The 16225-nt window shown below is 41.4% G+C and overlaps 1 protein-coding gene and 1 long non-coding RNA gene across 2 annotated transcripts; one reads left to right on the forward strand and one right to left on the reverse strand.

The window, feature by feature from the left end:
• Positions 1-1413: 1413 nt before the first annotated feature.
• Positions 1414-16188, reverse strand: LOC137152137 (uncharacterized). The gene is made up of 4 exons (XR_010919441.1): positions 15896-16188; positions 5676-5721; positions 2779-2903; positions 1414-1984 (listed from the first exon to the last, which is right to left on the reverse strand). It is a non-coding gene; the product is annotated as an uncharacterized lncRNA (long non-coding RNA).
• On the forward strand, positions 6986-10914 carry FABP7 (fatty acid binding protein 7). Its single transcript, XM_067546787.1, has 4 exons — positions 6986-7283; positions 8078-8250; positions 8894-8995; positions 10572-10914. Exons 1-4 carry the CDS (start codon positions 7211-7213, stop codon positions 10620-10622), a joined length of 399 nt encoding a protein of 132 aa, XP_067402888.1. The 5' UTR covers positions 6986-7210; the 3' UTR covers positions 10623-10914.
• Positions 16189-16225: the final 37 nt, after the last annotated feature.

Genomic DNA, 16225 nt, shown 5'->3' on the forward strand with positions numbered 1-16225 from the left:
CAAAATGTTCAATGGCTAAAGTGTTCTAATGATTAATTACTTTCACTGTTAAAAATCTATTTTATTTCTAGTCTGAATTTGTCTGGCTTCAACTTCCACTCATTGGATCGTGTTATTCTTTTTTCTGAGTCCTCTACTGTTAATTTTTTGTTCCCCATGTTGATATTTATAGACTGTGATTAAATAATCCCTTAATATTCTCTTTGATAAACTAAATAGATTGAGCTCCTTGAGTTGCCACTATAAGACATGATTTTCAATCCTTTAATCATTTTTGTGGCTCTTCTCTGAACCTTCTCCAATTTTTCATCATCTTTTTTGAAGTGGGAATGCCAGAAGTGGACACAGTATCTCCAACAGTGGTTGTACCAGTGCCAAATACAAAGGTAATATACCTTCCCTCCCTATTCCTACTTCAGATTCCATTTATATGTCCAAGGATCACATTAGCCTTTTGGCCATGGTATTGCACTGGGCGTGACATGTCCCACAAGTTTTGAGTCACTGCTTCCCGGGTCAGAGTACACCATTTGGTTACGTAGGGCCCCAGCCTACATTCTTGGTTCCTAAACATAAGATTTTACATTTGGCCACACTGACATGAATATAGTTAGCTCGTTCCCAGCTTTCCAAGCGAACCAGATCACATTGTATCAGTGACCTGTTCTCTTTATTATTTGCCACTGCCCCAATCTTTGATGTCTGTAAACTTTATTAGTGATGACTTTGTGTTTTCTTCCAGATTACTGATAAAAACGTTAAATAGAATAGGCCAAGAACCTGTCCCACTGGGACCCCACTAGAAACACACAAATTCAATGGTGATTCCCCATTTAAAATTATATTTTGAGACCTATCCATTAGCCACTTTTTAATCTTTTTTGTGCCACGTTGATTTTTATATTGTTCTAGTTTCTTAATCAAAATGTCATGTGGTTCCAAGTCAAATGCCATACAGGAGCCTTATAGCACATCAACACTATTACCAACCAAACTTGTAATCTCATCAAAAAAACATATCAAGTTAGTTTGACAGGAATTATTTTCCATAAGTCCGTGTTGATTGGCATTAATTACATTACTCTCTTTTAATTTTTTATTAAGCAAATCCCATATCAGATATTCCTTTATTTTATCTGGGATTGACGTTAGGCTGACAGAAGTATAATTACCTGTGTCATCCCATTTACCATTTTATGTAGTGGCACAACCTTGGTTTTCTTCCAGTCTTCTGGAACTTTCCCAGTGTTCCAAGACTTATTTTAAAAAAAATCAACATTAATAGTCCAGCAAGCTCCATAGCCGATCTTTAAAAAATTATTGAATGCAAGCTATCAGAACCTGCTGATTTAAAAATGTCTAACTTTAATAGCTGCAGTTTAACTTCTTCCTTAGTTACTGTAGGCCTGGAAAATATTAATAATCATTTGGCTTTATTTTAAAATATAGAACAGATATACTTATTGAACGTTCTGCCTTTTTGACAATTCTAATATTTCTATCTAGTTGTGGATTAATACTATTGTTATGTTCTTTTTGTTCCTGATATACTTAAAAGAATGCCTTCTTATTGGCCTTAATTGCGCTGGACATGGATTTCTCCTAGTGTCCTTCTGCTTCCTGTATCAATTTTCTACAATTCCTAGCTTTCAATTCATAGTCATTGTTACCAATTTTTCCTTTTTTCTATTTGTTACATATATTTTAAAATTTTTATTACTGCTTTCACTTTTAAACACAGGAAGAGCAAAACAAAACATTAAAATACTTGGAATTCAAAGGCTAAATGATAATTAATTCTGGGAAAATTCTTCTTTCTTTCATAGACCAGGAAGAAGATGAAGGTGACATATGATGGAAGAAGGGCCTGGCAGGAAACTTAAATCTTACATCCCACAAGTTTCTTAGGATTCAGCCAACCTAATAGCAATGGTGATGATGTTGTCATCTGGTTCTCTCTCCTCATTTGTTTTGGTCAGAGCATCTTTCAAGATAAGGCAAAAAAGAAGGCCCAGTGATGTGATGGTAAAATATCTAGGTCTCAGGAAGGTGTTGTAGAGAGCCAGGAAGGAGATGATGGCTAATTGTCAGATAAGATGAGGATGTCCAGGACTCTAAGATGTTAATCATCCTCTTATGCTTCCCTCTTTAAAATATCCAGAAGAGGCATGGTCAACCCTTATTATCCCATTAGTTTGACCAAGTAAAACAAATGTCTGGAAGTTCATATGGCCATTTCTTTCCTTTTCAAGAAATACCTACTGCCATTTAACTTGTAACCTCATAAGGATGCTTAGAAGTCATATCATCGTCATTAACCACTTTGGTTCAGTAAGAGTTAGAAAGACCCAGAATAATAATGCAGATAAGGACCAGCCTGTCCTACTCCCAGCCAATCTCTTCTGGCATCACTCTGGTGGAACTCCTCTCCTGTCCTGCAAAGTTCCTGAGCTTTGCCTGAGCTATGACTCTGCTCTGTCAGGGTTCTGCAAAGCAAGCACCTTTCCCACCTGCCCCAGACTCCACTTGCATTTTCTTCAGCATCCTTGGCTTCTCTCTGGTCCTCTTTCTACCATACACCCTGGCTGTATGCAGCACAAAAATGGATTTATGCTCCGGTTTTTAAAATGGGAGCATTACATGATCACTTGTGCAGCTGCATAATTGCACGGCACTTGGGGCCTTGTCCATAAGTCATTTTTGTCTGTGTTTACATTCGGATTTCAAAAGAGCAGCAGCACATCAGTAAGCTAAACCTAGTTATTTTCTATGACTCACCAGCAGCAATGAAACAATTTGTCTTTATTAATGGGATCAGCCAATCTCTTAGGCAACTGGAGGGTACTTGAGATAATTTCAGTCGAGGACATTTTTGTTGCCTGGTTTTTCATACGATTCTCTCTCTGCAACAAAGATGGAAGGCAGAACATGAGATCAAATAAGATTCAGCACTAAATTACCACAATTCTGTCCTCCCTTGTGTGGGTGCAGGCTCCAAAACAGCTGTTAAAATCGGTTCATGTGCATTCTTTACTCACAACAGAACTATACTGAGATTCACAACAGAGATTCAAACCAAGTTAGAAAGTGTTGAAAAAGGCCTGAGCCATTAAACAAAGAGAAAATAAAAGATATGAACTATATCTTGTATTCAGCCATGCAGAATATTTTCACACACCTTAATTCAAAAGAAAACCCACTATGTGTTTCAACATACAAATCAGAGGATTAAGCAATTCGATTTTGGCTGGGTCTTTTTCAAAAGGACAAAAGGTAAAATTTTCAGAAGTGCCTAGGTGACATAAGTTCCTAAATCCTATTCATTTTCCATGGGAATTAAGTGCCTAAATACCTTTGAGGATCTGGGCCTAAGTCTGTTTTGAAAATGTTCCATGCAGGGAGACTCTTGTGTATACATAGCATAGGTTGCAGGATGTTTTGTAGATACACAGACATCCTCACAGCCCAAGGCACAGCTCCATGAATCCACAGCTCCAGTCTTAATCCATCCCTTGTCTCTGCATCTGTGGTGACTGAAATACCGTGGGGTACTCATTCTAACTGGGCCCTTAATATGCTACATTGATACTACGTGAATAATAATCTAAAAATACATTCTCCTCTTTTCAAATAAGAGTTTGAAAAAAATCCAATCCAAAAATGTATGGTAGAAAGCTGCATACCAGAGTGGTAGTCTGGCAGCATGCCCAAAACAAAAGGGATGAGAAAATGAGCGTCATTCTCCTGAATGCATCAAATTTTAATTTGAATCGAAAGCATATTTCTTTGTCCAAGGAAGTCTTATTTAGTCTCATTTTAAGCATGCTTTGCTATGCTCTAAACTAGGGGTTCTGAGCCAGGGGTACACAGAGGCCTTCCAGAAGGCACATCAACTCATCTAGATAATTGTCTAGTTTTACAACAGGCTACATAAAATGCACCAGTAAGTCAGTACAAATTAAAATTTCACATAGACAATGACTTGTTTATATTGCTCTATATACCAGGGGGTGGCCAAACTTACTGACCTCTGAAACGCCTCTTGCTGCTGGGGAGAATTCTCTAGCCCCACCACCCTACTGCAGCCTCACGGCAGAAGCTTCAAACTCCGCATCCCAGTCTGTAGGAGGAGAATGGGTGGGAGGGGACATAGGGGGCTCCTCGAACCACACTTTCACTGTAAAAGAGCCGCATGCAGCTCACGAGCCAGTTTGGCCATCCCTGTTATATACTATACACTGAAATGTAAGTACAATATTTATATTCCAATTGATTTATTTTATAATTACATGGTAAAAATGAGCAAGTAAGCAATTTTTCAGTCATAGTGTGCTGTGACACTTTTGTATTTTTATGTCCGATTTTGTAAGCAAGTGGTTTTTAAGTGAAGTGAAACTTGGGGTACACAAGACAAATCAAACTCCTGAAAGGGGTACAGTCATCTGGAAAGGCTGAGAGCCATTGCTCTAAACAACACTTCAAGAGCAGAACTTAAACAGGAAAAAAGGAGTATGTTTTTTTTGTATAGTGGATGTGTTTGGATAATGCAGACATCACTGTCTTATCAAGGTGTCTTACAATATTTAAAGATACCCAAATAATTTTAAAAAATGCCACCCACAAAGGATGGTCAAAGTCCAACTAGTAAAATGATTCTGTTGTATTAGGGCTATTGTCCTGCTGAGAAGGCACGGAAGATAGCCAGGTATTTCACTGCCTTCAAGTCAGGCCCAGCTAGAATTCCCCAGCAATCTTTGGTCTAGATTAGAGACAGACACTGCAGTAGAGTGAGTGAGCCTGACCTCAGACAGTGACTGTTCCAATCTAAATGTATTTGGCCACCTGAATATTAAGCAACTGACCAACAGATCAGGTTCCCAACAAGGTAACTAACCAGAAAACCAAGCAGTAAACCTCTTCGACAACCCTCAGAACCATGTGAACCTGGTAGCCATATTGAGCTGCCCAATTTTGTTTCTCACCCACCCACCCCGTCACCCAACACCTGATATGTTATTGCAAGAGCTGACGTGTAAATGGGGGATTGACGTCTGTCTCCCCAGATTGAGGGCTTGATTCTCAGTGACTCTGTTCCTGCATATGGTGTAGGAATGGAGTGCTTACTGTGATATACCAAGGGCAGAGGGCAGCAGGAGAGTACATCTATTTGCAAACCACTGCTAAAGGCCCCTCCCCCAGCGTAAGGGGAGGAGCCACTGAGCCTGGGCAACTGATTACTTGGGACAACTAATGAAAAAACAGGAAGGAACGTGAGGGTCACAGGTTCAAACGAAGGGAGCCAGAAGGAGACACCGAGCAGAGAACCCCGGACAGCACCCACTGCTCCCGAAAGGTGTCAAGGGAGCCAGCAGACGCTGCCCAGAGGAACTCCGCCCGGATGCGTGAATACACAAGGGAATGGAAGTAGGCCCCACAGTCTCAGAGCACGCCCCCGGCCAATCTCCTCTCCCTGGTCTTGTAGATGGCCAGTTTGGCCAGGGCTAGGAGGAGGTTGATGAGGAGGTCCCGCGACTTCGTGGAGCCACAGATGGGGTGTGCATATGGGAAGGCAAAGGTAGCTTAAAGCAATCTTTGCACTCTCTGTATATTGGGCCACAGTAGTGAAAGCATACCTTAAGGATCGGAAGCCTGATTAAAGACTGGCAGAGACTTACCAAATTAGGCATCCTAGCCCCAAGGAATATGCAGTATTTCAAGTGTCTGAAAGAAACACAAATGCCAATCATTTACAAAGAACCTATTTACAGAGAGTTTAAAACTTATCTCCCCTTTTGTTCCCAATCTATTTATCCTCAATAAAGGTACAACCTCTTAATCCTGGACCAAACAGAGGGCCCCCAAGGTTTGCTTCCTTGAATTACAGAGCAGCTCTTTCTTTCAGTCCCTGAGTTTTCCTAACAAGTTTTAAGGTGTTAGCCCAGGGGCCTTTGGAATCTGTCCAAGTTTTAGGCCTGTCTGAACGGCTGACATCATCTTGGCTGACAGAACCAGGCTGCTTTGTGAAAAACATCCAGGAGATTAGATCACCACTTAGTACCTTGAACTATTTTCAGACAGCCATTTTTAGAAGAAAAACATTATGCCTCTGGCAAAAAAAAATGTGCTAAGCTGAAATAGTTTTAAGATCAGTTTTTAAAAATCGTTTCCAACTATCAGTTTAGTAGAGACGATGTTGTCTGCAGTCAGTGATGATAAAGGAGAGTGACTGCTATGTAATTGGGACAGCATTGGCACAATTTCCCCTTCATTTGGGGAATGCACTAGCTCATGACAAACACTGTGAAATGGGCTTGAAAATTTAAGCTCTGATCTTAATACAAAAGTTGCCAAATAAAGATAAAGTGAAATGCAGCCAGTACCACTTTTTTTTTTTTTTTGTTCGTGTGTGGGTATTCAGTCAAGCCGCAACATCTTATTTCATTTTCAGTATCTGATTTTCTTTTTTAAACCACCTCCTCTCTTAACTGGGATGTCTGCCGGGGCATCTCGGTTAAGCAGATTTGGCACATATAAATGCTATGTGGTATGCGAGTGCGGTCCCTCCCTTCTGCAGAGCCTCTTTGGAGGCTCTGGGAATGTTATGCTTCTCTTTTATGCATTGCTATTTGAATGTGTAAGGGAAAATACTCAGTTTTCTTTGCAAGAGGATAAGACTTTAGTTTCCTTAGTGTCTTTTTAAATTGTCACCAGCTTAAAGTGCAACGGAAGCTAAGCTGAATGTCTTATTGTGCATCTTTTCTTTAAGACTGAAATTGTTCTTGCCAAGTTTTCAAGCAGGACTTGAAAGACTCTCTCTCTCTCTCTCTTTTTTTTTTTCTTTTTCTTCACTCTCCTCGCTCAGCAGGGCCTCCTCCCCCCACCACACTGTCTCCTAGACAAGAGAGGGCTTCAGGGTAAAGGGTGGGCAGTACAAGCCTTGCTCTGCTGACCCAGTAGCCTGAGCCAATCACAGAGAGAACTGAAACCCTTCAGTCCCTCCCTTGCCTTAACTTCAAAGATGAGGGAGAGGGCTAGGGTGGGGTTTGCAATTTAAGTCCTTTCTTTTTTGCCCGCTTCTTCTCCCAATAAGAAGGAGGCTGACTGAGCTGGAGTGCAAGAGGATCTCCTAGGTGTAAAATCCCAATAGGACTAGACACGGCCTCTCATCTGCCAGCTTCCTTCCAACGGTCCAACCCTTGCTGCGGCCACAATGGTTGAGGCATTCTGTGCTACCTGGAAGCTGATTGACAGCCAGAACTTTGATGAATACATGAAGGCGCTGGGTAGGTAAAAGGAGCTGCTGCTAATCATCCATTGGGCTGCTGAAATTGTTGCTGAGGTTTTGGTGATGTTTTCCTGCACAGCTAGGTTAGGGTGTGGGCATAGGATTTGGGATTTGGCACTGGATTCAAGCATCTGAGTGATTTCTGAGTAGAACCACACACCAAAACAGAGTCATTGTCTATCTGAGCTGAATAACCTGGGCTACTGCTGAGATTGTGCAAGCGCTGTGGCTTTGCCTGCGCTGTTATTTCCACCAGTCTTTCCTTCTTTATCAAAGTGAATTTGATATAGATATAATTTGCATGGTGGGTTTGTATGTGTACGAATGGGGGTCTGGGGCAGTGGTAACATACTGAGCCTGGTTTTAAAACTTGATTTTAGGAAAAGAAAATGAGATCATCTGCATCAACAAAGGTTGATTGCAAGTAAAGAAACAGATCCCTCTCATTATACTGGACTGGTAAAGAATGCCATCTAAATAAGCAAAAAGTAACTGTCACTAATTCAGTGACAGGAAGCTCATGTGCTACCTTGTTGACCTAAGGGGTCATTGTTGCAATATATTGTGTTTCTTAAGTGGGTACCTGAAGACACAAAAATATATACAAAGAAATAGAGTAAAAGAAAATGGATAGATTGAGGTATGGATGGCTGGGTAGAGAAGTGAAGCAGATATCTGTTCCTTGGTAAGGGTGGTGTGATAGTGGAAGGAGCAGTTCACCTCATTGTTTGGCAAACAGGGTGTAAAAGAAACCAGGGTCTGATGGATTTTTATTTTCATTTGGCGGTTTAGGAGTGGGATTTGCCACTCGGCAGGTGGGGAACGTGACTAAGCCCACAGTGATAATCAGCAACGAGGGGGACAAAGTAGTGATCAGGACCCAGAGCACTTTCAAGAACACAGAAATCAGCTTTAAACTTGGAGAAGAGTTTGAGGAAACTACCCCAGATGACAGAAACTGCAAAGTAAGTGAACAGCCTCTCCGGCTGCAGCATTTTAAAAGTCTTATCTTTTGGTGGGGGAGGCACTAGGGAGAATAATTCAAACCCCCTTTGTTACACTTAGTTTTATAGCACAGAAAGGGACTTTAAGGAAAGACAAGACTGCAGCTTACTCACTTAGAGACACAAAGTCTTGTCTGGAGCTATATGTTATGTCATATGTTTTGGCTCTCCAGTATGAAGGAATTCTGCTAGATGCCCCCCATCCATATTTCTTTACCAGTCACTTTAACCCAAATCATTTTAGGACACATCATTCTGAACTGAAATGAGGCAATACATACTCCCTGTAACTTTGGGGTCTTTAAAAAGTTGCTACATCCAGAGCAAATCTGAAATGATCATTTAAATGACATTGGAACACACAAAGCAGGATTTATTACATCATTTTTGTACAAACAAGACTCAAATGGATTTTAAATTTTAAACAGGTGGAGTTCTTGGGTTGGATTTTAAATGCCTAGAACTAGTTTATCACGCTAGGTTTGAGGACATTTGCTGAGAAGAATCCAGTAGTAGATGCCTTTGCATACATTCCCTAGAAATCTGAAGAGTATCTGCTACTATTTTATATTAATCCTTTTGTTTGTATATTTTGATATTCCAGTCAGTTGTGACCCTGGAGGGAGACAAACTAGTTCATGTACAGAAATGGGATGGCAAAGAGACAAACTTTGTTAGAGAAATTAAGGATGGCAAAATGGTAATGGTAAGTAAAAAGATCATTCAGCTCACACACATCAAATTAACTATTTGTTTAGATCTATCAAGAATGTGCTATTTTTATAGAAAACCCAGAGCTAGTTATCCATAAGGTTGGTTGAGAATTTTCAAAAGTTCACCTATATATATATATATATATATATATAGCTGCTTTGAATCCTGTTTATGGACAATGAAAAACTTTCAGCATTTTTCAACCAGCTCGTTAATGGTCTTCAGAAAGTATCAATAACATTTTAGACTCTTGAGGGGAGGGGAGTTAAATACAGCATTGTACTAATCCCAAATGAAGCAAAATACACTTCTGGAACTGCAGAAATATGAAGTACTTGATTTAAATATGCATTAACCCATTTTAGGCAGGTAATACTTTAGGTCTCCTAAAATAAGCATTTCTCTGGTGTAATATGTCTTGAGGATTTTTGCATTTGACAAAGAATGGAGTTGTCCTACTTATCCAAAACGATGACCACGAGGAGAGATTTATGTGAAGAATAATCTTTTATGCTTTTAACCCACCTGCCCCCGTGATGCTTTAGGAACAGGATTATAACGTGGCAATGATTCTAAAGCTGTGGCTGAGAAAGTGCACACATTCTAAACCTTAAAACAGTGGGAGGGATGAGGTTTGGAAATCTAGCCTTTGGGCTGAAATTTCTCATGTTTGTTCTTGGAATGAAACGGAAATACATTCAGTTACTTTACTTTCTGTTACCTGGCCACTGGAGAACCAGTCTTTAGCTTTGTTCTTGCATTTATTCAGATGCTGTCTCCATGTGTGGAGAATTCCAAATAATTTGAACTGAAAAGTGCAGAGATAACACGAGGCTGGTCAATTAGAAATGTCTGCTCTTTTGTTTGTTTGTTTCTTTGAGAAACGGTTATGAAGCAAGTAATGATGGTATTTGCCCATGTGCAGCAAACTATCTTACAAGGAATTTGAACAGGAATTTGGGATGCAAAATTCCAGATATGCAAACAAGTATCCACAAAGCACTATTGTTTACATATATATTGGGAGTTCCATACACCAGAATTACCAGCCATATTCAGTGGTTATATATACATCAGTGGACATGGTACATTTATTTGAACACGATTCCCTTTACATATTCCCCCTACATGTAAGTATTGGATATGAACATTTGAAATATACACACAGTGCAGTGCACATTCTGTAATGGGATCAATGGGGTTTTTGTTTGTTTTTGTTTTAAGGAAATTGTTTTAATGTAAGTTCAATGTTATGGCTGAGAGTTTAAATACACAAAAGTTAGGAAATTCTGTTTTGGTTCCCAGACATCCTTTATTTTGGTCCCCTTTCTGATCTATTGTATCATGAATTACTCTGTATTGAAAACAGAAGTAAGAAAGCTATGGGTGCTGTGGGAACCACAACTTTGAATTTTTTGACTCAATACTAAGGCTGCACTAGTATGTTTTGTTTACTTTTATATGTAGTACATCCACTAGAACAACCTTGATGGATTGTTCAATATGTATAAAATGGTTATGAAACATGCTATGGTGTTTAACTTCTCTATTTCTTCTCCAACTTGCAGACTCTCACCTTTGGTGATGTGGTTGCTGTTCGCCACTATGAGAAAGCATAGAACCTATCTGTCCCCTATCCAGGTGTTACTTCTGCTGGATGCATTAAGCTGCCACCCACAACTAAATGTAGCTAAGTGACATGAACATTAGTGGCATGAAAGGTTAACAAAGAGCATGTGGGTTGTTGGTTTTGGTTTTTTTTTTTTACTTTATACCATCAAATTGGCAAACTCTTGTTCTGTAAAGTACAACAGGTAGAACTTTGCATTAAATCTCTGAAACACTTGTCTTTGTTTTTTACAATAAATGGAAAATGGAACGCAATTCAAATTTTAAATTAAAAATTTTTAAACCCATGCTGGTTTTGCATTTAATGGACTAGTGTTTCAGTGCTTTGGATGGATGTGATATGAAAAACATTCCCTAAATAGGGTTAGTACTGCAAGGAAGGGTGGTGGCAAGATGCTACAATAGGCTGTGCTGTATGGTGGGGGTCCACACAGGAAATCAGTTGTGATTTCACTCCAGTTTAGTGGCTTCTCTTTGCTTGAGAAACTCAGGAGCGGCATCTCTGATATGGACACTACCTCCCTGGCTCAAACCAGTGACTGTCCCTCCCTCCCTTATAATAATAATCTTCACTTACAGCCTAATCCAAAACTCACTGAAGTCAATGAGAACACTTCCTCTGGCTTCAGCTAGCTTTGAATCAAGCCCTTATTATTGGTTGGTTGTTTTTTTGTTTTAATGTGGCTAATGGAGGAAGTGGGTGAGAACTCTATGCTCTTTAGTGCAGAGGGAAGTAAAACAGAATCAAAAGGCAGAAATGCTTCATAGGTGGGGGGAGGAAGACAATAAGAATGTAGCAGGCCCTGATCAACATCAAGGTTACAGCTTGCCTTTCCTATGGATCCTCAGACGTCACAGGGTTAGGAAACCTCGCTCCTTGAGGGGACATATAATGAAACCCCATGATGTGAACCACCTCCTGGAATCCCTTCTTGTAGGTTTTACCACAGGATGGTGTATTATGGGCCGTAAGTTGTATGGAGGGGCAGGTTATCTCTTCTAACTATAGTATTGCATTTTACAGAAATCAACATTTTGTTAATAAAACATCTTGAAAACAGTATTGGTGTGAAATGGCTCGACACCCGCTTTCTAGTAGTAATTTAACAAATACAGACAAAAAGAGTAACAAGGCATCATATTTGCACCTTGGAGGAAAAATATTTTAATGTGTAAAGAGAATCCCTCTTCTGTTAGGAGGTTGCAGCAATGGGCCATATCTGCTTTTAATGATTTAACACCTTTTTTTAACCGTGACATAGGGCTGAATTGTGACATTACACCAATGGGCCACACTGGGGACGCTGCAGAGGGGTATGCCAAAGGGGCACTTGTGGAGGGGAATTGCACCTGAGCTCCTGGGCATTGGATCACGGTGTTCCTTTGATCTGCTAGCTGGTGCCGTGGAAAATGGTTCTGGTTCCTCCCCACCATGGGTGGCTCTTTTTCATAAGGACACTGAGTGAGGACTGATCTCAGTGACTGCAACTATGGCTGGTCCTTCTGTGCAGGGAGCACAAGAGCACCACCTCTGATAAGGATCTAGGCACAACTTGGCTCTAAAAAAGACATGAAAACAAGTTCTTGTTTTCTAATATCCTAACTTTTTCAGGTAGGTGCTCTCTGAAGGGACTGGCAAAATCCCACTTCTGTTCTATTAACACTGTAAATCTAGGTGCAGACCCAGAGGAGAAAGCCCTCTGACTTCTGAACCATCATGAATACATTTTGTTTGGTAGATATTAATAACTTTAAAAATTGGGGGGCTGACAGAGGTGCAGAGCATCTGCATCTGCCATGGACTTCTGTTAGAGTTGCGACTGTCTGGCCCTTCGGAATGTCAGCCTCTGAATTCTTTTCATAAGCATAATGAACTAGCATTGTGTCCTAAAAGAGTGATCTTTTAGGCCAACAGGAGTGAAAAGTAGTCTTTGATTTAGTGGCTTGTGGAACAGGATTCTGGGTTGCTTCGGCCTCTGTAGCCCATGTGTGCAACTTTAAAGAGCCCCTTCTTTGCACTACAGAGCTTGTATTGGTTCAGTTAAATCTCAGTTTCAGTGTAATAATACAGATTGTGTCTGCATCCCTCACTATGGCTCATACCACAGCTGTCTCCTTATGTATGCAAATCACATGATGCCCTTTCCCAGCCATCCCATTCCCAGTGAATTGGGAGCAGATGCTTTTACTTCATCTCCATGGAAAGAAGTCATGATTCTCTATTAGTGGCATTAATGTCCATGACAACTGATTTATAGTGTCACCAAGTAAAAGAATAAAGTCTTTATTACTTGTGCAGAAAAGAAAGAGAAGATGGATAGAAAAGGCTCTGGTATACATACAAGGCCTGAATGGTAAATATTTAACAAGGGAACTCTCCATCCTTTCTGTTGTCTACTCTCCTCATATGCATTACAAACACATTTAAACAAAGGCAACTCCCTCTTACCCCTTCTCTTCATGCCCTGTATGCATATGTTTTACATGTAACAGCTACCCAATACAACTTTATTGATGGGGGCTTTTACCATCTCAAAGGTAAACAAATACTATGAATGTCAAAGGAAATCAGGGCTAGGAGGAGTGGCATTTGTGAAATGCCTGTGGGGTTATTGTGAATGGGAGAAGAGAAAGCTAGAGAAAAGTCTGACAAGAGGGACTTGCAAGTGTGGATAGATGTAAATATTTCATAATATAGTTATGCAAACCATAGTAATGCAAACCACTGAAAAATACATAGAAGGAAAAATACATTCCCTGGATGATGAAGAGTAACTGAACATTTGGAGAATAGAGAGAGAGGCCTAGGGGTGAAGAGCATAATTCTCCTGAACTTCTGCTATTACAACATCACTGGGTTAATAACTTTGGAAGCTCATGTTCTTCCTTGTGGAAAACTATTCTCACTTCTCTGTCTACAAATGAAATCACAGCCTTCCTGTACTATGACAGATAGATGTTTGTATTTGCAATATACTTCACTTGCTCCTTATCTTATGTCATGAGTACACATCTTAACTCTCACATCTTATTAGGTTTTAACTTAATTTTAGTATATTTCTTTAATTAATTGAGTTTTATTCATTCTGGTATTTAAGATGTTTGAGACTATCCCTTCAAAGGCATACTGAGTTTTAGAATGAAAACTGCTATTCTGTATTACCACAAGATTAGTTCTTTAGCCATAACTCTTTTTGCTTTGGAAAACAGAGCAATGCAAAACTGAGTCTCCAATCCTTCAGTCATTTAGGCCCTGATCCTGCAAGCTCAGACATCATTATAGGGCGTATTAACTAGGGATGTAAAAATTAGTTTAATTAAAAATCCATTTAAACATTCTAAAAGTAGAATGTTTAAACGGTTAAACGCTGGGTGGGAGGGGCCTGTGCTGGGCTTGGCTCTTCACTGCCAAGTGAGAGCCGCCTAGCTACAGCTCCCGGGTAGCTGGGCAGCTCTCACTCATGGGGAGCTGAGCCAGAGCCCAGCTATGGCTCACCCTGCCGCACTGAGTTCTGTGGTTCCCTGCCAGCAAGAGCTGTCCAGCTGCTCTCGCCCGGTGGGGAGCCAGCCCAGCTGCCGTGCCCCTCCCCTCCAGTTTAAACGTTAATCAGCTGTTTAAAATGTTTAAACAGCTGATTACCGTTTAAATATTTAACCTTTTACATCCCTAGTATTAACAGAAATCTTGAAAGTAAGACATGGGAGGTAATTGTCCTGCTCTGCTCCGCACTGATGAAGCCTCAGCTGAAGTACTATGTCCAATTCTGGGTGCCACACTTTAGGAAAGATTTGGGCAAATAAGAGAGAGTCCAGAGGAGAGCAACAAAAATGAGAAAAGGTTTAGAAAACCTGAGCTTTGAGGAAAAGTATAAAAAACTGGGCATGTTTAGTCTTGAGAAAACTGAGAGGGAACTGGATAACTCTTCAAATATGTTGAGGGCATTATAAAGAGGACTGTGATCAATTGTTCTCCATTGGCTTAATCTACAGCAAGAGAGATTTAGGTTAGATATTAGGAATTTATATTCTAACTATCAGGGTCGTTAAGGTGTGGAATAGATCTCCAAAGGAGGTTGTGAAATCCCCCTCCCTGGTGGTTTTTAAGAACAGGTTGGACAAATACCTGTCAGGGATGGTTTAGGTCTATTTGGTCCTGCCTCAGCACTGGGGCCTGGATTTGATGACTGCTCAAGTTCCCTTCCAACCCTACATTTATATGATTCTATCTGGGCCGACTCTTACTAACTCCTCAGAGGTGCAGAGGTCCACCTGTGTAGGATTTGAGGCCTAAGCACATATGCAACTGTGCTTATGGGCACAGTGCCATGGAGCTAACGGATCAAAGTTACACACGTGCCTAACTGTTTGCAGAATTGGGGCCTTTGTTTGTAGCTGGACCCTAGATTGTAAGGACCAAATGTTGTCTATTATACTGCTAATAATATTACTTAGCTGTTGTACAGCACTTTTCATCCACAGATCTCAAACCACTTTACAAAGGAAAGAGTCCTTAGCCTTATTTTACAGATGGACAAACTGAGGCACTGAGTCAAAGTGACTTGCCTAAGGCCACCAGATAAGAGGCAGACTCAGGAACAGAACATAACTCTCCTAATTTGCATTGCAGTTTGACCTCTTTCTAAGGCACCTGTAATCTTACACCTAAGAGATATATTTAGTTGGTTCTCCCTACACCTCCAGGACTTCCCTACATGTCAGCTGGAGGTTGCTGGAGGCATCCCATGTTCCCTAATAATAGAAGCTTGTGACAATGAGCTCTGTTAATAACTGTCCTAGGCAAGTGCTGGAAGGCCCATCTCCTGGTATGCTTTAATGTGCACTAGCTAGTGGAGAGCAATGCGCCGTTGCACTGACCTCCAGGCAGAGGGCTGGATGAGCTCATTGGGCTCTTCCACCTCTAAGGATGTGATTGTCTCCAACACATGGACTTTGGCTCGCCTGCCAATTCTCCTAAGGGAGATAAAACACCCTAGTTACACTAGAGACAAAGAGGTGCCTTTTCTTCGTGGCAGTCTTGGCTCTGAGTAAAAGCTTTGGGCCCCATCGCTCTTTCTGAACAACTTTTCCTCCCTCTAAGGGTATGTCTACGCTGCACACCAAGCCGGGGGCCGTGGGACCTGAGCTTGTGGATGTGGGGTTTCTAAACCTATGCTTGAGCATCCATGCCGCCTTGTACACCTGGGTTTACAACTGCTGGCCCCGGGGTCTCACAGCTAATGCATCCACACAGCACTACACCCACCTTCCGACTCAGGTCTGTGTCCAGGCGGCAGAAGGGAAGGCCTTGGACCCAGGCACCGCAGGACTGGAGCACCTCTGACCTGCCCCCCAGCGGCAGGAGCTTAGGCCCCAGGCCCTGCTGACTTGGACTCTCGTGTGCGGACGGTAGCGGGTCTTGGGCTCAACCCTGCATCAGAGTCTGGACGCAACGCGCAGTGAAGACACACCCGCAGGGGTAACCAGCACGGCGGAGCAGGAGCAGCCTCTAGTGCTGAGCTCCGGGCCTGGGGCGGGCGCTCCTGGCTTCCCAGGGCAGGGAAGTGTCAGCCCCCCGCCATGTGACCGGCCCCCG

The sequence above is a fragment of the Emydura macquarii genome, unplaced genomic scaffold, assembly GCF_026122565.2.
Source record: "Emydura macquarii macquarii isolate MOO-44397 ecotype Brisbane River unplaced genomic scaffold, CSIRO-AGI_Emac_v2 contig_1146, whole genome shotgun sequence".
Lineage (NCBI taxonomy): Eukaryota > Metazoa > Chordata > Testudines > Chelidae > Emydura > Emydura macquarii.